At 42.1% G+C, this 25,223-nt stretch overlaps 1 protein-coding gene across 2 annotated transcripts in view; it reads left to right on the top strand.

The window, feature by feature from the left end:
- CPED1 (cadherin like and PC-esterase domain containing 1) overlaps positions 1–25,223 on the top strand; it is a 247,813-nt gene that overhangs the window by 47,396 nt on the left and 175,194 nt on the right. For both annotated transcript variants that reach the window (XM_066591833.1, XM_066591834.1), the window contains exons 4-6: positions 17,645–17,720; positions 21,725–21,872; positions 24,326–24,479. In XM_066591833.1, the coding sequence (XP_066447930.1) occupies positions 17,645–17,720; positions 21,725–21,872; positions 24,326–24,479 (378 nt within the window). The remainder of the gene's footprint in view (positions 1–17,644; positions 17,721–21,724; positions 21,873–24,325; positions 24,480–25,223) is intronic.

Below are 25,223 nucleotides of genomic sequence, written 5' to 3' on the forward strand. Positions count from 1 at the left end.
TTCATTCATGATGTTACTACACCCCAGTATATAGAAGTGAGCTAGTGTTGGTTAGTCATTTATCTCTATCGGAAACTCCTGGCCTCTTTCTCCCCAGATGGTCATGTGATCTCAGTTCTGACCAGCTCAGAGCTGCTTGAAGTTATGGGGTTGTTTTCTAGTCAATTTCTGAGTCTGTATGATGCTATTATACACAACTTGCCTGCAGGGGGGTGCAATCATTTCTGTCACAGTTACTGATGAGGATCACACAGCTCCTGTCACACAGTTATGATAGAAGAGATCACAGCTCATCCTCCTGATTGTATACTTATGGTCGGTAGCTTATATTGAAGACTATAGGAGCCAATGATAATTAAATTGTTCCCTCCTTGGCAGGCAGAAAGAAATGGTATAGCTGTGCTGATGCATTATGGGATAGATCTGAAAGTGAAACCAAAATCTTTCAGCATCAAGACTGTAGCTGATAACGGGCCTGCACTGCAGGGAAGTGGCTGGAATACACAGAGGAGGCCTCCAGAGTGTGACAAGCAATTAATTGAGGGGGATGGGAAAATGTGTTTTCACCGGAGTGGCCCTTTAATTCAGTGTACTGAGAGCTTCAGACAGAAATCCACCTATGGGCTTTGGTGCCTGCTTTGGTCATGATGCAGCGCACTTATTTCACAAGTGGTTTATAGCATGCAATTTGGATTTGGAGTTCACATTTATCAAAATGTGTATTGTGTTTAGGTCTAGTTTACCATTCTGTAACTAGAGAATCTTATAAGAAGACAACTATAGTCCCACCAAAAATGTCAGTCTCATACATCAACCAGTATAATAAACCCAAAAATAAATGTCCAAGACGGAACTGTAGAAATATACCATTTAAAAAATGTTTATTGAGAATTACAAATATAATAAAAACATTTAAAAAACAGAACATAAAGGAAATGCAGCATGAATACAAGGAAAATACATCACCTCAGGTCACACATATAAGAAGTTCCCAAAGAAAATCATGCTTATCTAAACCTACAATAGGTGCGGCCAATCTCAATATCATGCATATAGTAAAGTGCTACCACATAACCGATGTTATGTTTTTTACATGCTTTTATTATACTAGAGTGACCCGATGTTCGCTACGCAAACATAAAATGTTTCCAGAGTGCTGGTTGTGAGCTTGTAAATCTGCTTGGTTAGGTGGCTATTTAGAGTGTCACTTTGTATTTGGAGTAGATATCTAATATAAAAAAGCCTGCAGGTCTCTCTCTGTTTGTCTGTCTTTCTCTCTGTCTGTCTCTCTGTCTCTCACTCTGTTTCTTTCTCTCTGTCTCTCACATTGTCTGTCTCTATGTCTGTTTGTCTCTATCTCTCTGTTTGCGTATCTCTATCTGTCTCTCTCTGTTTGTTTCTGTCTCTCTCTCTCTTTCTGTCTATGTTTCGTTCTGTCTATCTCTTTTGTTCTCTTTCTGTCTCTCTGTATGTCCCTCTCTGTCGCTCTCTCTTTCTGTCTCTATTGCTCGCTCTCTCTGTCTCTTTATTGTTCCCTCTGGGTCTTTCTATCACTTTCTCTCTCTGTCTATCTATCGCTCTCTCTCTGTCTGTCTCTCTATCGCTCTCTCTGTCTCTCTATTGCTACTTCTGTCTCTCTATCATTCTCTCTTTCTGTCTATCTCTTCTCTCTCTCTATTGCTTTCTCTCTGTTTCTCTATCACTCTCCCTCTGCCTGTTTCTCTATTGCTCTCTTTCTGTCTGTCTCTCTATTGCTCTCTCTATCTGTTTGTCTCTCTATCACTCTGTCTCTCTATTGCTCTCTCTCTGTCTGTCTCATTATCTCTCTATCACTTTCTCTCTTTCTGCCTATCACTCTTTCTTTGTCTTTCTATCACTTTCTTTCTGTTTCTTTGTCTCTCTTTCCCTATCTCTCTTTATTTCTCTCTATCTATTGCTATCTCTCTCTGTTTCTATCACTCTTTCTCTCACCGTCTCTCTTTCTATCGCTCTCTGTTGCTCTCTCTGTCTGTCTCACTATCTATCTCTCTCTTTCCATTTATCACTCTCTCTGTCTCTCTATCACTTTCTCTCTGTGTTTCTATCACTCTTTCTCTCACTGTCTCTCTATCGCTCTCTCTCTCTATTGCTCTCTCACTCTGTCTCTCTATTGCTCTGCCTCTATCTGTCTCTCTTTTGCTGTCTCTCTATCACTCTTTCTCTCACTGTCTCTCTCTATATCGCTCTCTCACTCTCTCTATTGCTCTCTCTCTGTCTCTCTATCGTTCGCTCTCTCTCACTCTTTCTCTCATTGTCTCTCTCTCTGTCTCTCTCGCTTTCTCACTCTGTCTCTCTATTGCTCTCTCTTTGTCTCTCTATTGCTCTTTCTCTCCCTGTCTCTCTATTGCTCTCTCTTTCTGTCTCTCTATTGCTATCTCTCTCTCTATCTCCTTATCGTTCTCTCTTTCTGTCTCTCTATTGCTCTCTCTCTGTTTGTCTCTCTCTCGTCTCTCTATCGCTCTTGGTTGGGCAGTGTATGGTGCAGCTTAGCAGTGTATGCTGTGTTGCTTAGCAACGCTTCACTCATCCCAGCACATGCCTGAAGCACAGCAGCGCCACCAATAGACTTAACATTGTAACTTTCACCCCGCCTGATAGGTCCCTGAATGTATTAAACTCACATGTGATGGTTTTACGGCACCGGTGAGCATGTGTGTCATCTAATGACACCAACATCATACACCAAAGTTACAGCAAAGGGGTCAAAGTGTGGTGCAAGAAAAAGTATGTAGGCTTATTTAGATTAGATTTGTAATTCTCAATAAACATTTTTTTAAATGTTTTGAATTTCTGCATTCCTGTCTTGGACATTTATTTTCGGGTTTATTCTGTAACTAATAGTTCTTTTTCCAGTAGAGAACTAACAGCTACTGTACGACATATATATCTCCACATTATCAGTAGCACATTGAAGGCAAGTGTAAATCGACAATTTATACGTTACTTAGCACAGGCAATGTAAAACATTAAAGGATGCATGTTGCCATCTTCCTGTATACATCTGGAATAAAGTGAAGGGTAACAAATATTAGGGCTCAGTCAGACAAGCAGTTTTTTTCCCGCATGTATATGTGCGGGAAAAAAAATGGCTCTATTAGAACCAATGCTTTCCAATGAAAGCGGTCACATGTCACTCAGTTTTTGTACGAATCGCCTCAACTTTGACAGTAGGAAATCCTACTGTCACAGCCCTTAAATAAGCCTGAGCTGCTGCAGAATGGTTGCTGCTAGGGCTTTTTTTCAGGGTAGGGTTTATATTTCAAGCCGTCCCTTCCTCCCGAAAATCTCTGCGGGGGTTCCCTTCATCCCATTGCTTTCAATGGGGTGGCAGCACTGGACCCATTGAAAGCAATGGGATAGCATTGCGCTTCACTGCCATAGCTGTGGAAGGGGATACCTTAATCCCCGTGGGGAGTCCCCTGCCACAGCTGTCATAGCAGTAGCAGAGTAGTGTGATCTTCTCCCTATGTTTTCAATGGGGCCGGCGCTGCAACAAGGTGAAACCCCTGGATGTGAATAAAAAAATCTGTTCCAGAATTTGTAAATGTTTTATCCTTAGATTTATGGAAACAATTTAGGACAGTAACCAGCATCTAATGATACAAACATATGACCTAATTGTCTGGTGCCATCCACACTGATACAAACATGCACATTGAAGAACTGAAAGAAGCCGTCAAGGATAGTAAAGCATTGAGAGCGATGATCCATAAAGTGACTGAAAGTCAGCCTCCACTGAACGGATAATCATATCATCATCATTATAAAGATAGGGTTCAGCACACAGCAATTTTACTATTTTTTACTGTATCTCTATGCTGCTTTGTTTAAACATCATTTGTAACAACACATTGAAAATCCACTTTGGTCTGTGGGCTCATGAATATGCTGAACACACTCGGAGTGAAATCTATGGTATTTCATATTTGTGAACTGCTTATAGCAAGGTCAATGTGAGCGTAAAGAAAAGCAAAGTTACAGGATGAATGCTACTGGAGTTGTTAGGAAAAGGAGGAGGGCTGTCCAGCATCTAAGTAGTGACCATTTAGAAAGGCTGCAGTGTAAAATATCTTATATTGTGTAACAGAGTTAGCACATCCAATGTTTTGGACCACACCTTGGAAAATAAATCTGCATTTGATTTTACATTATTGTGAATATTAGGGCTTATTCAGATGACTGTATATCGGCCGCGTATTCACGCCGACCGATATACAGCATCCCTCTATGCAGGGGGAGGAGGCTGGAAGAGCCGGGAGCAGTGCACTGAGCTCCCTCTCCACCTCCTTTCCGCCACTCAGCACTATTTGCAATGAGAGGAAGCGGGGCGGAGGCGGAGCTAAGTCCCGTCGTGGATAGCCAGCCGATATATGGTCGTCTGAATAAGCCCTTACTGTGTAGTCATTTAATGCAAAAGATGATCAATTTAGTTTTGTAGTGAAAACAATTTTGTAAGGTCGCTGCTCGTCTTTTGCTGCTCTCATGCAGGTCCGGACAGATGCTAGCGTCCCTCTGCTCTTCCTTTCTGCTTTTGTCCCACACTGAGAGGGTTAAGCAGCATTAACAGATGCTGTGAGGGTTAACTAGCTCTCTGCTTCTCAGCTCACCTGCGGGATTAATGGACAATCTCTTCCCTATTTACACTGAGCTGATGCGCTTACGGGTGGCCTCTGAATTGGTGTTTGTTAGTTCCTAATTAGAGATGAGCGAGCATACTTGTCCGAGCTTGATGCTCGTTCGAGTATTAGGGTTCTCGAGATGCTCGTTACTCGAGACGAGCACCACGCGGTACTCGTCTCAATTAAACGAGCACTGACCATTGAATTCAATGGAGCCGGCAATACAGCCGGCTGCATTGAAAGCAATGGGCTGCCGGCGAGCACGGGATGAATTTTCGGGAAGGGCTTAAAAATATAAGCCCTTACCTGAAAATCATCCTTAAGGGTGCGTTCAGACGAGCGTGTTTTGGTGCGTGCATATACACGCACAAAAACATGCTTGTATTTACAACACTGCATTCCCTATGGTGTGTGCACATGTCCGTACTTTGCAGGTGTGTGCCTGCAAAGATAGGACATGCGTGCACCATAGGGAATGCACGCATTGTTTTCAATGGAGCCGCGGCTGCTGCCGGCGGCTCCATTGAAAACAATGGCCTGCTGGCTCCCTGCATTCCTTTTCAGGGAAGGACTTTACATATAAGCCCTTCCCTGAAAAAGAAAGATTTTAGTGTAAAAAAGAATAAAAATGCAGGCATTCTCTTTAATGGAGCCGCTGCTGCTGCCGGCGACTCCATTGAAGACAATGGTCTGCTGGCACACCTGAATTCTTTTTCAGGGAAGGGCTTTACATATGAATGTATGACAGGTGAGAGCCGCCTGTGATTGGCTGAGCACCTCAGCTAATTACATTCAGCTCTTTCAGCAGGCGGGGATTTTAAATCCCTGGCTGGTGATAGATCAGCAGTTCAGCAACACAGTGCAGGGGACAGCAGGAGAAGACGCAGCTGTGCCCCGGCAGCTGAAGCGAGGTGAGTACCTATTTTTTTTACTATTTTAAAAGGCTTTTCAGGGAAGGGCTTATGAAGCCCTTCCCTGCAAAGCCACTAACAGCTGCCGGGGCTCAGCGGGGACTTCTGCCGCTGTCCCCGGCTCTGTAGCGCTGCTTAGCTATAAGCAGTCGGGGATTTTAAATCCCCGGCTGCTGATAGCTCAGAACTACAGAGCCTGGGACAGCGCAAGAAGTCGCGGCTGAGCCCTGGCAACTGAAGGGAGGTGAGAATTGTTTTTTTTTTTTTTTTGCACTAATTTAAATGCCTTTTCAGGGAAGGGCTTATGAAGCCCTTCCCTGAAAAGCCATTGACAGGATGCCAGCAGCAGGATTCTCTACCGCAGCTGTCATGTGTGACAGCTGCAGTTGAGAACTGAAGAATTCCTTTTGCTGCATCTGCCACAGATGTGGCAGATGTAGCAGCAGGGAATTCTTTTAACTAGCGGGGGTGAAGGATACGTCTGCCGCATGCAGCAGATGTGTTGTTCATGCCCGCGGGGGTCACAGCAGCGGCGGAGAGGTATGTTTTTTTAAATTCTTTTTTTGTTTTGCACTAAAATGTTTCTTTTTCAGGGAAGGGCTTATATTTTTAAGCCCTTCCCAAAAATTCATCCCGCGCTCGCCGGCAGCCCATTGCTTTCAATGGAGCCGGCTGTATTGCCGGCTCCATTGAATTCAATGGGCTAACATCGTTCTTCTCTGCCACAGCTGTTACAGCTGTGGCAGAGGAGAACGATCTTTATGCTGACAGTGCGGGGGGGGGGGGGTCTCACTCTTGCCACTATTGTGGCTTAATAGTGAGACCTTCGGAGCTCGAAATGCAGCCCTGCATGTTGCTCCTCGCCTGCCCTATCCATTTCTGTGTTTTTTACATGACTTTGGTGATTTGCTAAGATTTTCACAAATGAAAACCTTAGTGAGCACCAGTCATATACAAAAATGCTCAAGTCGCACATTGACTTTAATGGGGTTCGTTACTCGAAACGAACTCTCGAGCATCACTAAAAGTTCGACTCGAGTAAGGAGCACTCGAGCATTTTGGTGCTCGCTCATCTCTATTCCTAATACTTAGCCTTCTTTGGTCACTCTGTTCCGTCTCCGTTCTGTCATATCTGTGTCTTGTCTGCCTCTCTGTGTTGGGTCTGTTTCAGGCTGATGCTTCTGGCATATCTGATCTGTTTGTATGTTTATTTTCTGTTAGTTTTCTATCAGTTCCTATTCCTGTGTATGGTTGCCCTTGCTCTGTCCTGCATCTGTGTGCTCCTCTGTCTGTTGCCAATTCCGTCTAGTTCCGTCTGAAATCCTGTTCTTATGATAGAGCAAAACATTGGTGTATGTCCATGATTTTGATCACTGCAGGGTGCTGTTCACATTGTGCTTTAATTGAATTGAATTCAATTCATAAAAAAATATAATTTTGGTATACTCATAATAGAACCCCCCTGCAGAAAAAATGTATCATTTCATTTATGCTGCATTATTAATGCTGTAATTAAAACAATGGCATAATTGATGTGTTTGCCCTGCTCTCAAAAAAAATTAATAAAAGTTTTACAATACATTATATGCACCCAATAATGGTAAAAACTACAGTTCGTCATGTAAAATAAAAGTCTTCATATGGCCATGGGCACAGAAAAGTAAAAACGTTATGGCTTTTGAAAAGTGGAGATTAAAATCCTTCAAAAATTGTTGCGTCCTTTGGGACAAAATAGGCCATGTCATAATTTAAAAAAAACGTATATGTTTACAACTAATTGGTGAAAAACGTGAGACATTCCCTTTAAGCGATGAATAGCAGTGTATGATTGTGGGACCTAGTTCACGAATGCTATGGAAAGCTACTGGGGTTCATGAACATTTAAACATACAGTATATTTTCCTGACCACTAGAATAGACACTTCTTTCCCCAAATGGGAATCTATTTTAACTTCAACTTAAAATATATCAGCTCTTCTATTTCTGGAGTGTATTTTCATTAGGATTGTCTTAATGGTAATGAAAGCATGAAATATATTACTTTGTTGTACGCTAATGGAAAGCATGTAGGAAAACGCTCTTTAAGCTGTCACTTATAAATGCAACTCTGCAACAAAGTAGAAATAGTAATAGGTCAGACATGCTTCACTGAAGCCCTACTATCTTTATATGTCTTTTACATATTATATGTAATATTGCTGTACATGTTGCTCTGCAGCACAACAGTAAAGGCCCATTTAGACACAATGATTATAGCTAAAAATTCGCTCAAAAGCAGTCTTTTGAGTGATAATAGTTGCATGTAAATGTGCCCATCTTTCACTTTTCTGCCAAACGATTTCAGTTCAGCATGAAATCCATCGTTCAGCAGAACAGCTGATAAGACAGACCACACGCTGTGTTCTGCCTGGGGAGCGCTAATTACAGCTGGTAACATTGTCTCAGCTGTCAGCCCCACAGCACAGCAAAGCAAATGTATTCAGAGAACAGTGGGTGGTCTGTTCCCTGAATACAGCTCCCAGAGGCTCACATGCTACTAATTGGTAATAATAGGCATTAGTACTAAGTAGTAGTTTATGCAAAATGATCGCTCAAAAATTATCTTTTGAGCTATCATCTTTGTGTCTAAATGCACCTCAACTCTTTTCTCCAATACCATTAACACTGACTCAGGTGGCTGCATCCTTGAAAGAGGAGAGTCCTACTGGAGAGTTGGCACAGTGTTAGCCAACCACTTATAATTCCATAGACATGCCGTAAAGATTGAAAACTTTTGATCAGTGCATGTGATAAAAAATAGATACATGAAAGAAGTTATTTATGATTTACAGTAGGTTATCAATAACAGATCAGTGGGATACAACTTCCGGAGCCCCCACCGATCATGTGTGTGAAGGAGCTGTGGCACTTGGGGCAAGCACTGTGATCTCATTATTGTACACCAGGCACACCACCATACATATCCCTGATATAACAGTTCAATCCCTTTTACTTTTAATGGGACTGAGCTGTAGAAAGGCCATATGCTTGATGAATGTGACATCACCAGCCAAGGAAGAGGCCTCAGCGCTCCTCCAAGTATTGTGTCCCCTAAAACAGCTGTTAGGTGAAAATACCAGGACTTGGACCCCAACTGATCTGATATGGATAACTATCCTGAGGACCAGCATCTATATCTATGTCAGACAACCCCTTTAATAATAGTATTCCAATATTTACACTTTAATTATTTATCATCTTTATGATTCCTTTTTCAACTTACCTATCAAAATTTTGTCTGATTTTTTTTTTTTTACCAAAGTTATACTGAAAAAAAAAGTAAACCTGGTGTCCCAGATAAGGACTAATGTAAGTACATTCTCTGCATAGCTCAGTAGAATAATGAGTAATGAAATCATACATAAAGGTGTTGTCTGGCTACTGGACATTTCCCCAATAGATATACCAGCACGAAAATAACCTAAAGAGCAGTACTTACCCCTCCTGTGCCACTGCGATCCAGCATTGTCACCCCACCATGGTCCCAGTATGTGTTGTTGTAGATGATGTCATCGTAAGTCATGTTCTGAGCTCCTAGCATCATGGCACCTATGATGTGAATACTAAAACCAGGAGAACTGCAGTCATGCTGCAGCCTCTGGTTGACTGCAGTGGTCACCTGACTTCCATTCACATCATCTGCTCCAACAAATACTAGGACCATGGTGGGGCTAGAGTGCTGGATCATTGCAGCACAGGAGGGGTAAGTACAGCTATTTTTGTTAGTTTAACGCAGTTAGAGCTATTTGAGGGAATGTTGCCCATTAACCTGACAACACCTTTAACCTATTAAGGACCAAGCGCAGATAGTAAATATATGGTGTGGGATTAAAGCTTCTGCAATCCAGCCGAAGCAGGTTGGATTCTCGGCTGTTGCTTTTTGACTACTTCTGCCATCTCTTTTACAGTCTACATAGTGCTCAATGAGCTCTATGTAAAGAATATAGGAAGCGACAGGGCTGTTTTCCTGTATGGGACCCAGTGATCATGTGATTGCCGTTGACCTTTGACATGTAAGAGCTGCAGGGTCTTAAACAGACCCCTGATCAGCTCTGCCAGTGACTACTGTCACTATAGGGGGGGGTGTTTATCCTTGTAACTGGGGCTCCTATGGATGCTCCAGTTACAGTGGAAAAGTGAAAAAAATACAGTGTGAGCATCCTGCTGGGTCTTATATGATGTCACAAAGGACATAGATGATAAAAAAAAACTTTAAAAATAACTTAAAAAAAGATTACAGAATAAAATGAAAATATATGTATATTAAAAAGTAACCCACCACTAATGCCAACATAATAAACTGTTGCCATATCCCCCCTGTAATCTGAGATTATACAAATTATATATCAAAACATCTGGAATAAAATGGTGCACCCATTCCTCTACTTTATTTTAAGGTAAATAGAAATCTAAACTTTTTTTTTTTAACTTTTTGTACAGATTACCTCTAATTAAATGTAAAAATGAAAAAAACCTTTGGAGAAAAAAGGTACCGTATATACCGGCGTATAAGACGACTTTTGAACCCCGAAAAATCTGCTCTGCAGTCGGGGGTCGTCTTATGCGCCGGTAATACAAAAAAAAAAAAAGTGTAAAAAAAAAAAATTCATTACTCACCTCCCCCGGCGTTCTGTCGCGCTCCGGCAGGATGTCGCTCGCTCCGGCAGGCTGTCGCTCGCTCCTCGTCCCCGGCGCAGCATAGCTTTCTGAATGCGGGGCTTGAAATCCCCGCTTCCAGAAAGCTAATACACACGCCGGCAGCCATGACAGCATTGAATGGCTGTGATTGGCTGAATCACACCCATTCAATGATGTCATTGAATAGTGTGATTGGCTGAAGCCACGTGTGCTTTAGCCAATCACAGCCATTCAATGATGTCATGGCTGCCGGCGTGTGTATTAGCTTTCTGGAAGCGGGGATTTCAAGCCCCGCATTCAGAAAGCAATGCTGCGCCGGGACGAGGAGCGAGCGACATCCTGCCGGAGCGCGACAGAACGCCGGGGCAGGTGAGTAATGAATTTTTTTTTTTTTCTCCACTGAATACCGGCGTATAAGGTGACAGTTGGGGGGTCGTCTTATACGCCCCGTCGCCTTATACGCCGGTATATACGGTATGAAAAAATAGCCCCATCTGTGACAGAAAAAAACCATAGTAAAAATAATTTTCGCAGGCCAGGAAAAAAATAGGGCCATAGAATCACCGCATGGCTAAAATTTTTGAAAAGTTTCTGGTCCTTTTTGACCAAAACACTCAGGTCTTTAGGAGGTTAAGATAACCATTAGAGATGAGCGAGTATACTCGCTAAGGCACATTATTCGAGTGAGTAGTGCCTTAGCCGAGTATCTCCCCGCTCGTCTCTAAAGATTTGGGGGCCAGCACGGGTGACAGGTGAGTTGCGGCGGGGAGCGGGCGGGAGAAAGGGAGAGGGAGATTTCCCCTCCGTTCCTCCCCGCTCTCCCCCGCCGTCCACCGAATCTTTAGAGACGAGCGGGGAGATACTCGGCTAAGGCACTACTCACTTGAGTAATGTGCCTTAGCAAGTATACTCGCTCATCCCTACTAACCATCTAAAATTGCAGTGAACCGTGGTCTTCTAGTGGGGTGGTCCTGTCAAAGAAGAGGCAGTGTACAGAGGATAAAAGCAAATGCTGTCACAGTAAAATCTAGTCTAGATGAGGTGGTCTTCTCAAAGTGGTGGTCTTTGAAGACGTTTTGATGTCTCCATCTTCTTCACAACCATAGCTCCCAGTCAGTGGTGCTAAAGGTAAATTTGGGGAATGCAATCCCCCTGTTACTAGTTAGTAATTAGTACAGTATTCTCTTTATATCTTCTTTAGTTCTACTAGAACTGTGTCTATGATCAAGTTTGTACCGATTTGTGGAAAGACAGTTGTATTTCAGCTAAAAGTCCCCCCCCCCCCCCCCCCCGATCATGTATTAAACTTAATGCTACTTGTATAATTCTCTACATTACTTAACTAGCATGTGAGCCAGTTATCAAAGCATAGTGTTCTTACAGGGATAATAGGTCAATTCATAAGGAAATCCTTGTTGAGGCTGTGTGTCCTATGAGGCTAATTCCATGTATTTCAGTCACAGGATAGGAAGTCAGAAGTGATGCCATTTAGTTAAATCAATAATATCATGTTATTTTCATTTGAAGGAGTGAGAGAAGAAATCCTTTTGTTCTTGGTTATTACAGGATAGGATTTACAGTTTTAGTTCGCTTGACCGGGCGAGTCAATTTCACTCTGACTTTGTGAATGTATCCTAAACTGTTGTGTCTCAGTGGGAACAGAACAAATATCTCTTTGGCATTTTGAATTAAATATGAAGAGTGAAAGAAGTTTTAAACAGACAGAATTTTTCACATCTTACATAAGATAGTCCTTTGAAGGTTTTCTGGTTTTCACACTTGCATTGGGAACAAGCGTAGCTCTCCTGGGATTTTCACATAACACAATCTGCACAGTGGGCTGTGGGTATAAGCACAGGGCTTAAGCGCGGGCTGCGGGTACAAGCGCAAAAGTGCTTGCCATCACGAGATGTATAGGGGCTATGCAGGGCGCACAATCGTAGGCTGTTGTGCCTGTATGGGTGCATTTTACTGTACTTTATTACGCGTCCGGGACCTTACATTGGTGCGGTCCCAGCAGCGCCATGTTTGAGTAAGTAGGGCTACCTAGGAAGTGATAAGCAGGTCAGCTGACTTGGTAGGACTGGTGGTATCAGTTAGCCTCGTGAAATTGCACAATCTCATGCGCAATTTCAGTCAGGTGGGGCCTTTGTTGCACAATAGCTCCAAAAAATAGAGCATGTCGAGTTTTTTTCTCTGCTCTCGAAATGCTTGCGAAGGAACCCATTGAAGTCAATGGGTTTTATTTGCAGTGCATTACGAGCGCAGATGTTGAGGCCTCCCTAATATGATGCGAGCGAGCACCCAAACGCTCGAGTCCGCGTTATTCGAGTCAAGCTTTTTGTAAAATTCAAGAGCTCTACTCGATTAACGAATCCCATTGACTACAATGGGAGACTCGAGCATTTTCGTATGTGGGACGCTGGGTGCCAAACTTTTTTTTTTCCTAGGTTCGTCTCTCTCTCTCTCTCTCCCCTGCCTACCAGACAAAAAATTTGCCAATGACGTGCGCTACGTCACAGCGGGGAGGGGCCAAAACAGGCACGTCACAGCGAGGAGGAGCCAAAAACTGGGCGGGGTCGAACACGGCTTGATGCTCGTTCGAGTAACGAACACCATCGAGTACGCTAATACTCGAACAAGCATCAAGCTCGGCAGAGTATGTTTGCTCAGCTCTACTCCCTAACTAAAATATGCGTCCAAACAAAGTGAGAATACAACTTTACAATAATGTACATTAGATACCAACTTACTTTCCACAGCCTATGTTAATATGATTGCTGATCTTGACTTCTGTCTACCATCTTTTAATATCTACTATGCAAGGAGAATAACATAATTTGTCTTAAAGCAAAGTTCATCTCAGGCTGAGTAACGTTTAACCCTTTGAGTGGCACAGCCGGAAATTATCCAGGACGAGCTCCACTGCCCATAGTGATAAGCTGTGGCAGTGTGCTCTGCCTGCATAGACCCACACAGAGCAATGCAGGACTTTGAAAAACAGAAGCAGGAAGATATTGCCAATCTGCCGGCAATCTCCGGCTTCTATTTTCAATGTCCTGCACTGCTTTGTTTACAGGTTGCCACAGAGACCATGGGCTTGTCAGAAGCCAGCCGATGGTCTCTGTGGCAGGGAAAGCTGGTGCTTGGCTGTCAGGGGATAGCCAGGCACCAACTCTACACAGCAGAGAATGGAGAAAAACTCTGATCTCTGCTGTGTTAACCCATTAAATGCTGTGGTCTATGTGACTGCAGCATGTAAAGGGCTGTCACCATCGGACCCTCGGAATGTGATCAGGAGGTCCTGATGGGTATCTGTAGAAGTCCCCTAAAGGGACAAAAAATTTTAAAAAGTTAAAAAATTATTAAAAAGATAAAAATAAAAGCACTTGTCTCCCTTTACTTTGTAAAAAATTAAAAACAAAATTACACATGTGGTATCCCTGCTTTGTAATGACCCAGAGGAGGAAGTTAGTACATTGTTTAACCCATTAATGACACGGCCCCTTTTTTTCTTTTTTCCCCTTTTCTTTTTTTCCTCCCCACGTTTAAAAAATCATAACTCCTTTATTTATTCATCAACGTCACTGTATGAGGGCTTGTTTTTTGCCGGGAAGAGTTGTATTTTTCAATAGTGCTATTTAAAGTACCATATAATGTACTGAAAAACTTTTTAAAAATTCTAAGTGGACTAAAATGAAAAAAAAATGACATTCCATCCTTTTTTAGTGTGTTTTTTTCTACGGCGCACAAACTGCAACAAAAATGACATGATAACTTTATTCTATTGGTCAGTAGGATTACTACGATACCAAACTTGTATGGGTTTTTTTGCTGTAGTACTTGTATTTTTGTCAAAGATATTTAATTTTTTAAAATTATTTTCTGCTGCATCTTCTGTGTGCAATAACTTTTTTATTTTTCCGTTGACAAGGGCAAGGGCTCATTTTTTGTGAGATGCCCTGTAGTTTACGTTAGTATTAATTCAAAATACATATGACTTTTTGATTGCTTTTTATTGCATTTTTTCTGGGAGACAGGGTGACTCAAAATTTGTGCATTTGTAGCGTTCTTTATTTTTTTTTTTTGGACTACGTTCACCGTGCAGGGTAAATAATGCACTACTTTGAAAGATCAGAATTTTATGGATGCGGCGATACCAAATATGTATTTTTCTTCTATGATTTAGATTTTTTATTATAGATATGGCAAAAGGAGAGTGATTTAAACTTTTCTTACTTTTTTTTTTTAAACGGTGAAAAAGTTGCAAAAAAGAGAAAAACTATTACAATTTGGTATTGACATAATCGTACTGGCCTGCGGAATTACTTTAATACATTATTTATACTGCTCATAGACTGCAGTTAAAAATTAAAATAAAATACATGCCAGAATTACAGATTTTGTTAATCTTGCCACTAGAAAAAATGGAATAAAAAGCGTCAAAATTTTACATGTTCCAAAAAATTAGATAAATGAAGACTAGAGTTCATCCCACAATAAACAAGGCCTTCTAGAGCTCTGGCAATGGGAAATAACATTAATACGGATCTTGGAATGTGGCGACACAAAAGCAAACCTTTAAGAAAAAAAAATGTTTTAAATGTTTAAAAATAGCAAAACATAAAAAACTGTATAAACTTGGTGTCGCCGGAATCGTGTGACTCAGAGAATAATGTTATCACACTATTTATTCTGCACGCTAAATGCCGTAAAAATGAATTCCAAAAAACAAAAGTTATGCAATACATTATATATACCCAAAAATGATGCCATCAAAAAATACAACTTGTCTCGCAAATAACAAGCCCTCATATGGGTGCGTCAATGGAAAAATGAAAAAGTTTTGGCTCTTGGAACGCAACTGCAAAATTAGTTAAAATTAAATGATTGGCCCATTTAAAAAACCTGCCCTGGTGGGCACGACAGGGTGGTAAGAAACCCGCCACTCAAGGGATTAAAGAGGTTGTCCCAAAAAGACCACCCCTATTCATATGCTCTGTTAGGGCATATGAATGTCCTAAAGTGGGATCCCCAATTCAAGACTCCCCTCTGTGAGTTGGTAAGGAGATCCATTGTGTAATAGCAGCTGCAATTCTGGCAGACTTTGAATTACAAAGGGTGGTCCTTCATCTGAACAGCCATCATGTAATATTACAAATGCTTGGCTGATTGTGGCTTCCCCCAGAAACAAGAGTTGTTTTACCCAGCGACTACATTCTGAAAGAGGTTGTCTTTGATGAGACCACCCCTTTAAGCATTAATTACCCATATGTTATAAAATATACATATGGATATAATTGCAATCTAAGGCCGCCTACAGATGGGCGGAAATTCCGCAGCAGGATTTCCTGTCGAATTTCCGCCCCTGGGAGCTGCCATTGGATTGCATTAACAAACGCAATCCTATGCAGACGCCCGCGATTTGGCCACGCAAAATCTCGCGCGTCAAACAAATCGCGGCATGCTCTATTTCTGTGCGGGGCTTGCAGAAACGTCACTGCCCGGCAGCCGGCACATGAAAGAGCCGGGGCCGCGGGAGCAGGTGAGTGACACGCTGCTCTCTGCAGACGCTCGGGTTGGGTCCTGCTGCGAGAATTCTCACAGCGGGATCCGACCCCGCCGTCTGCAGGCGGCCTAAATCTCAACTGCTTTGCTGCATCTCAACAAGATTCATATGTTTGTATACATTGATGACATTGCCAATTGGAATGATCCCATGTATAGTGGCTGTATAACTGACGATTGATTTGAGAAGCAAACCAAGCGCACGGTGTATACCAATCAGCATACATGATATACGGCTGAAGCATGCCCAAGGGAGCAATGTATTCTGAACCAAGTGCTTTCATGTATTCTGATAGAAACCTCATATTTTATTTATTTTCTTTCAAGATGCAGAAGTACAGCCTGCATTACAGTATATAGCAAACCAAAGAGCACGTATAAAGAGTTGGACCTGATGACATTATGTCTTTATCATTTACCCTATTGTCACATTTTATACAGTAGGTCAGAAACCTATAACATGACACATAATAAATAATGTAATTAAAGGTAACACAGCTGAAAGAAGTAGGAAAGAGAAAGGAACCAGTAGGTGAGGAACAAAGGTTAAAGATCCATGACTGATATGGTAGTCCTTTTTGTATAAGAGTCATTTGACTTATAATGAGTCTTATAAAGGCTCAGACACATTTTTGCATCTGTAGTACAGATGAGTGTCCCAGCCTGACCATGTGTCTCCTGACCCGAACTCTGCTCTGCTATGATGCGCTGATTTCGGGTTAGGATACCCATGGTTCAGCCTGGACACTTCATATTTTGGATGCATAAATGCACCTGTAATATGCTTATGTGAAACTGCCTTATTAGTTGTAATAATAAAGTAGTGTATATATTTTATGTTATTAAGTTCCAAGCTAATTTGTAGGTACCCTGTTTCCCCGAAAATAAGATCTACCATGAAAATAAACCCTGCCATGATTTTTCAGGTAGGTTTGAAATACAAGCCCTACCTCGAAAATAAGCCCTAGCTGTATTAAATAAATACATTTTTAAAAAGCAATCATTACCTAACAGGCTCTGTAATGCCACGGCTCACAGTTCAGCCAATTCATAAATCCCACCTCCACAACGAAAATGGCTGTAATTGGTTCTTCAACCGCTGCTGAGCCAATTAATGCAGTGCTCAATGAACCAATCCCAGCCATCACATTGGTCCATCGAGCGCTGCATTGATTGGCTAGTCAGCGCTCGAGAACCAATCAGAGCCATCACTTCCTGGAGGTGGGATTTATAAATCCCGTAACCAGGAAGTGATCTTCTGTGGGCAGCCGAGAACTGCAAGAAGCGCATCGGTGCTCTGGAGAGCAGTGGGAGGGACCTGAACTATGCCTGCTAGGTAATGTATAATAAGACATCCCCTGAAAATAGGACCTAGTGCCTCTTTTGGGGCAAACATTAATATAAGACAGGGTCTTATTTTGAGGGAAACAAGTAGGCCAGCAAAAGAAACCCTTTTCTGAAAACATGTTATTGTTCCTGCCTCTGCTTCATGCATGTTAGGCCAGTTTCACATCTGTGTTGGAACCTCCGGTCGAAGCTTCTGTTCATCCAGTTCAAAATGCTGCATGCATTACCGTTATAGTCAATGAGGTCCGTTCGGCACTGTTTGGTTCTGTCCTGAGACTGAGCCGTTCGGCGGCAGGGATTCCCCTTTTCTGCACCGAGCAGAAAGCGGAACCCCGAGTACAGGTATGAAACCACCCTTACATATTGGTGACATCTAAGAATTGAAAAGTGGCTAAAAAGAGGTGGGCAGTCATTGGAACTACATTGCACAAACTAGTCTTTAATGCTACCTGTTTTGTAACACACAATTTCCATATTTTGCAGGTGAACCTACTGGCTGAAAAGCAGCAGATATTCTGCATAAAAGATGAGATTTGTCAGCTGTCTGCCCTCTTCCCAGGTATACAGAAACATAAAACATTTCTCTTTCAAGATTGTGCTGTTGGTCCTATTCAACAAAACTTGAATAAGAAGCTTTAGCATCTCTTACTGCTTCTTAAATATGTAAGAATTACTGAATAAATATTGAAAGCCATCCAGCAAGCTGTTCTGCCAGCTCATTGTCATCCACACCCTAAAGTCTGCTGATGTGTGAAAGTCTAAACTTCACATCCAACTTCGATTGCTATAGAAACATCTTTGTTCTCTAAAGCAATGCAAACTTCATTGTTCCTGAAAGGATACACTTTGGCAATCTTTTATATTGCTTCAACGCATAGAAAATGAGAAGTGGAACAAGTTACAAGACGTATTAATTAAAATCTGCTATTGTTCGGTGTCTACAGCTCCTGTGTAGACCTATGTGACTCTATGGATAGGCACATTGCTTAAGGCCCATTTAGACAAAACCATTATCGCTCAAAATTCGCTGAAAAGCCATCTTTTGAGCGATAATCGTAGCATCTAATTGTGTGGCCATCGTGCACTGTACGTGCACTATTCGTTTATCGGTGATTTCTAGCAAGCTAGAAATCACAGATGACTCTTATCAGCACCACACGCTGATTTTCTCAGCGAGCGGCGCTGATTGTATTCTTTCAGCTGGTATCCCGCTAGCATTTCTCAGCGGGACACCAGCTGAAAGCTCGGAGAACAATACAGCTGTTTGCATATACAAAACCGCTTCTTTGTTCTCGGAGGTATCGTGGTGGTATTCTGCTCCACCTGCATTAACTCTTAGGTAGCTAATTAGAGTTATGCAAATATGATCACTCAAAACTGTCACTCAAACTACACAAAGGTTCGAACAGAGACTTCTGCTCCCATGTGTATTTGCGGCACTGACAGCATGCGCCTGATCAGCTGATCGGTCGGGGGTCCTGAGTTCTGTAGAGTTGTTCCAGGCTGTGGTCTCCAGATTGGTACCCAACCTGCACAAAAATGTCACCAGTTGTGTCCATTTCCGGCATAAAACCACTGGCCAGACAGTACTGATACATGCGCTCCCAGCCTAGAGGATTAGGTTTAATTTATAATGCCTATTATTTAAAACCACAATCGTCCTCCATTTACCTGTACAGATTCAGCAGTTATGTGCAAACACCATGAATATAACACTAGATGTTTAGTAAAAATTCTGAATTCTATTCTCAGCGTCTGAAAGTTAAATTTCCATTGTCAATAGACACAAACAAAAAATGAAGTATGAGGCCGTTGGGTGTAGCAGCAGAGATGACCCTCTGACTGCATGATGAAATGTAGTTTTCAGCGTGATAGAACTTGGCAATGATGAACCTGCACTCTCACACTTTTCTGGATGATTCAGGTTTTATTTATAAGAAAGGTTGCTGTTATGTTGTGAACAATAAATATTGTTAAGCTCTTGTCTGCCACCTGCTGGCATCTCAGAGAATGCAGCAACAGAAAATAAAAATGTTTCCTTCACTATATACCGAGACTGGATACATAGGTTTTCATTTTTGTGTGTATACAGTATATATTTATATATCACACTCATTGTAAAGAAAAAATCAAGCACTTAGGAGTTGTCAGAATCGAATGAAACTTTCTCTGTGTGATTGTAACATTGATATTAAGTGATTACAATAACAGAGCTAAAGGATAATGTATTGCAGAAAAGTGTCCCCATGAAGTGAGGCTCTAGTTTCCTGTTGTACCACCTCTAACATAGTTGTAAAATGTGATACGGGCAGGAGTGGAGGCTCTAGTAGCCCGTTGTACCACCTCTAGCTTGGATACAAGATGTGATACAGACAGGCATGGAGGCTCTAGTAGCCTGTTGTACCACCTCTAGCTTGGATACAAGATGTGATACAGGTGAGCATGGAGGCTCTAGTAGCCTGTTGTACCACCTCTAGCTTGGATACAAGATGTGATATGGGTGGGGATGGAGGCTCTAGTACCCTGTTGTACTGCCTCTAGCTTGGATACAAGATGTGATATGGGTGGGCATTGAGGCTCTAGTACCCTGATGTACTGCCTCTAGCTTGGATACAAGACGTGATACAGGAGGGCATGGAGAATCTAGTACCCTGTTGTACCACCTTTAGCTTGGATGTGAGATGTGGCATGGAGGTTGTCAAAGTTGGCATCCCAAATGGTTCCATGATCTATTGGCAATAACTCTGGTGACAGACAGGCAGTGGAAGTGTGACAATGTTGTGGAGGCTTCCTGGGACATCTTGCTTTGTGCAGCTGAGCCTTATACTGCTGGAAGATGTCTCTTGGAAGCCGCCATGAGAGGAACACATGTGGCTACAGGATGTCCTGAACATATCACTGAGCTGTTATTGTCCTTTGTAGCACTACTAGGGGTGACCGACTGTTGTATGCAATGCCCCCCAGTCCATGACACCAGCAGTGTGGGCTCCACAGCAAAGTCAAGATTGGGGCCCTCACCCCTAGATCTGCCTAGATGCCCAAACTAGACCTGAATTCGTCACTGAAGACAACCTGATTCCAGTCTGTAGCAGTCTAGTTTAGTTGTTGATGACACCACTGCATATGGAGGTGAAGGTGGGTGTTAAAGGCAGTGCATGTAATGGGTGCCAAGAGACCAAATGTCTCTCAGACAAGCGCCTGGAAAAAGTTACAATAGAAATAGGGGCCTGTAATGATGGTACCACTTACATTTGGATGGCGGACAATGAAACAGTTGGAGCTTGTCAGACGATTAAACAATCGTCTCTACTGGTGGTCTGTCTAGGGTGTCCTGACCCCGATCACCTTGTGCCCTCATGCATCCACTAGTACCAACACCTCCTAACAGTCTGGTCAGAACTATCCAGGTGAGGGACAATTCATCAATACGACCATCCTGCTTCTTGCATTCCATCAATGGGCCCCTCTCAGACTCTGTTAACTGGGCAAAATCTATTTGATTGTGTCACAGAGCCATGTCTAATGGTCAACAAGCTCTACACAAGGGGGAAAAGAGATCCACTACACACAAGGAGCCTCTGAGAGCCTTTTTATAGGCCAAAGGGGAACCACTTTTAGGTCCTCAGGTGGTAAGATCTTTCATCTAATCACGCCACAACTCTAATCATTTGTACATATGCCTAAGATGTAACTGCATGCCGAGGTTTACAGCAAAATGACAACTTCTTCTAGGGGATTGATTGTTTTTAAAGAGTGTATATATCTGACAGTGGTAAACTGATGGCTCATCCATCTATATAGATGCTGCTTTACATTCCATTCTGAGATCTGCTATATGATTTAGGGGGATTGCCCATGATTTTTATTGAGCAGAATATATAAAAATGAAATAGACAGTAATAAAAAAAGTACACCAGTCACATGTTAAATCCCCGGTGCTCCAGCACTAATGCTCCTAGAGTTCTTCTCCTGTCTTTGCTTACACCCTGGAAGCGTTAATGTGGCCTCAGCAGTCACATACTCTATATATTAGTATCACCATGGCTGTCCAGTATGTTGCACGAACAGAAAGGTGTGGAGGCCGTATACCTTCCTGAGTGCTGCTGCAATGCTTATTTTTGTGGGTGTTGTAGGAGTAGAACATATTAGTAAAAGCAGCGACAAAGGATATCCCACACCTATTCCTACAACAAGGACAATATCTCCATAACTATCTAAGGTAGGAATGCACTTTTAAAGAAGTTGTCCCATGAAAAGAACTTATTCCCTATCCACAGGATGCAGATGGCTGACTACAAGCCCTGCTAGCTCCAGCAGTCCCTTTGAAATGAACAAAGCAGTAATGTGCACCCATGACCACTGCTCCATTCATTGGGTGACACTTGGGACCCATGTTCTCATGATCAGTAGAGGTTACAGCAGTTTGACCCCTTCATGATCATACTTATGCCCTATTAGGGATCATTTATTTTCATGGATAAACCCCTTCAATATTGCACTTGGTGCTTTACATGCAGAAATGACAATACAACTGATATTCGTTTTTCTCCTATGTCCCTATAGAACTGCAGAACCTCTTAGCCTGCACACATCGTCCTGAAGAATCATGGGACAAGATAACTTCAGCTCTTTTTATATCAGACAATGGCAAAAAGAAGCATCAATATTTAACCACTCAGGGCAAAAGCCATCTCCGTGAGAGTCCATATAGGTAAGCCTTAGACATTTAATAGTTACTGTTTGCCCATTGCTTATTACTGGCACCTTCTCACTTTGTGAAGGCCGAGGTGCTCTGATATGTTGTGGCTGTAAAGATTATAGTTTACATGATTTTTTTCAATCTTGAATGAAGAAACATGCATTATTCAGGGTGTTTTATAAAAACAGCAACGTATCGTCACTCTTTTCCTATTGACACGATTTTCAATAGTAACTGTACTAAGAGCTTTTTTTTACAATTTTTTTTCCAAAAAAGTGACCATGATATACCATTATTTTTATGGAACATGCAACAACATATCAGGAGAATTATGCATGTGTGAAGTCCGGTGGGCCAGGCGGGTAAGGATGGCAGTAAGGACAGCAGATGATAGGACACTGGTATATTGAGGAGCTGACCCTTGCCAATGATCGCCCAGATATGGCACATAGAGCGGTGTTGTAATTGGACAAACAAGACACAACCACAATTTGCTAAAAAGTTCTTTAATGTGGAAAACAAAGTCTCTCACCAACTTGGTTGAATTTGGTTGTTGCAGAAATGGTTCACAGCGATAGAACATGCAACAGTACCGGCAGTGGCTCTCCAGTGTGCGGGTTCCAGTGAAGATTGTAAGACCCCCTCAGCGAGGGTTATTGTTCCAACAGAAAGGGCTCTGCCCAAACAAAGTCTAGTACAGATGTGGAGCTCCTAGGTGGAATCTCGTTAGCTGAGACGTCGGAGACATCAATATGTTGCAGATTTAAGTCAACTGCAGTGTTGATGTCTTGGGTTTGAATCCAACCAAGGGTAACATATGCATGGAGTTTGTATGTTGTCCCTGTGTTTGTGTGAGATAATGGTAAGCCTCAACATGAACTGGGACTGATGTGGGTGATGGAGGTCATATGTGCTGCTGAATACGATGCCAATATAAATAGTTGTGTGTGCATATATGCAGGTGTGCCTCCCAACACCCCCAATCACCTGACTGGTGGCACTGCGGAACTCCAGCAAATGCCATGCCCCTTTCATAGGTTACCAGGCACAGCTCTGTTGATTTAGTAGTGTATGTACCCGGTACTGCATATGAGACCTATTCTCTTGAATGAGGCTGAGCTCTAATACTAGGCACAGCTACTATCAAATACATTGTAAAGTGTCTGTTAAACAATGAAGTGGATGCTGCAGCCTTGTGGCCCTTTCAATCAGCTGATTGATGAGGGTGCTGAGAGTCATATGCCCACCAATCTAATACTGATGCCTTATCTTAACGCTAGCAATCAATCTTATTATTCAAGAAATCCCCTATAAGACATTGGCTTCAATTTGCAATTTTCTATATTTTCACTTGCTATCAGCGAATGAGAATGTTTTTGTTAATGCCAAATAATGGAAAACCCTTAAAGACCTAAAACTTCTCACAGCCAATGGATTGTTATAGTGTATCAGTGTAAGCAATATTCTGGGAGCTTATCATGCTGGACACCAATTATGGATGTAGCAGAAGTGAACTCAACAGCTATGGCGCATTACACTGTCAGCATACTATATTTACACTATTTATGTAGCGTGCTGGTCATACGCAGTATTAGAGCTCCAGTGCTGCAATAATAGCATAAGGTCTGGTGGCATACTACGTCAATATCCTAGGGCACCGTATTTATCTTAATGTGTGCCACATCTTAAGTAGATTTCATCTAAAGTCATACATTGTTGCAGTGCACTATCAGGACAGGAGAGGGATTTGTTTCTGCTGATGTATGTAGTTCATAGAGAATGGAACGGGAATGCTTCTTGACATCAGACAATAATAATAATAATGAAAAATGCTAAGTAATTAAAGGGGTTTTCTCACATTTAAAAAATTGCTCCAGGGTAGGTAATAGTATAAAATAGATAAAATAACCATTACCTTTTACCATGCCTCCTGCAACTCAATCCCCTCTGCTCTGGTCTCTGCTAAAACAGAAAGCAATGATCTCACATTCATTGCTCACATGACCATTGTAGCCAGTCACTGGCCTCAGCGGTCATATCCTGTTCAGGCACATATGACCACTGACCACCACTGAAATGAATGGGAACTTGGCCTGCAATGCCAAGCTTGGCCACTGCATTGGAGACAGAGCTGTCTACTTCCGGCACAAAGCATCTCTGTCCTGAGTCTGGTGGCCCAGTCCGGTGGCAGGCTTGTCCAGTTTTAAGATTGGCGGACCCCCACTGATTTCTTAACTAGACAACCCCCTTAACTTTACATGCATAAAACCAGAACACCTATTTAAAAAAGCCCAAGCGCTGTGACCTCCAGCATTTAATAAACCGAACCTAGTAAGGTGCCATGCAACTGATGACTTCACCTTTATCCAAGAATCTGCATGTACTGCTATTGACTATAACCTAATATGTCACCAATGATATAGAGGAAATAGCTAACAGTCCATATGTAACACCTTCTGTTCCAGACATGTAAGTGTCTCCTCTCATCATCGCCCATTTCAAGACTTTCCAGTGATTAGGACAGTTGTTGTGATCACATCCCTATCACCACTACGTGCCTTTATTCACTCCATGGCAATGGTTCAGACCGAGCCGAAGAAACTATTTGTTCCAATGCAGGTAATTACCTTATACATTCCATTAAAAAAATGTTTGTTTTCTGAGATGCTACCTTTACCTTTGTTGGTGTTAAGACCATTCTTCTACCAGGTGGAATAATTGACAGCAGCTTTTTTGTTGCTGACATATTGCCATTTTCTGACCTCATAACTTGGTGTCTACTTACTAATATTTTCAAAATTAGTAATGAAAAATGATTTTAAAGTTTGTAACTGCAGTACCACATGCTCCCACTAGGTGGCTCTAAATCTTCACATAATTGTCTCTATGCAGATATTGTTTTAAAAGGTTTTTAGCCGAATGTACTGTAGGTTGCTTGTGATATACACCCATCAACCATAACCTTAAAGCCTAAATTCATACATGCCCCTTCGTGCCACTGAAACAGTTTAGATCTGTGGAGGCATGGAATCCACAGCCCTCTGAAGGTAAAGTAAGATGTGGAATGGACCCCCACACACGCTTGACTGGATTAAGATCAGGAGAATTGGAGGCCAAGTCATCACCTTGAACTCTTTGTCATGTTCTTCCAACCATTCCTGCCAGAAGATGATGCCGCCATGAGGGAGGGCTGTACATGTGACAACTTTTGAAAATCAACTCCAGAGATATTTAGGCCGCATTCGCACAGACCAGAAAAACACGTGTTTTCTGTGTGATTGCGAGACGCACAGAACTCGCACCTTGCAATAACGCAGTATTTATGATGGGTGTATTTACATGACCGTTTTTTATCTTGCAATG

This window comes from Eleutherodactylus coqui, chromosome 2 (assembly GCF_035609145.1).
Source record: "Eleutherodactylus coqui strain aEleCoq1 chromosome 2, aEleCoq1.hap1, whole genome shotgun sequence".
In the NCBI taxonomy this organism is placed as follows: Eukaryota; Metazoa; Chordata; class Amphibia; order Anura; family Eleutherodactylidae; genus Eleutherodactylus; species Eleutherodactylus coqui.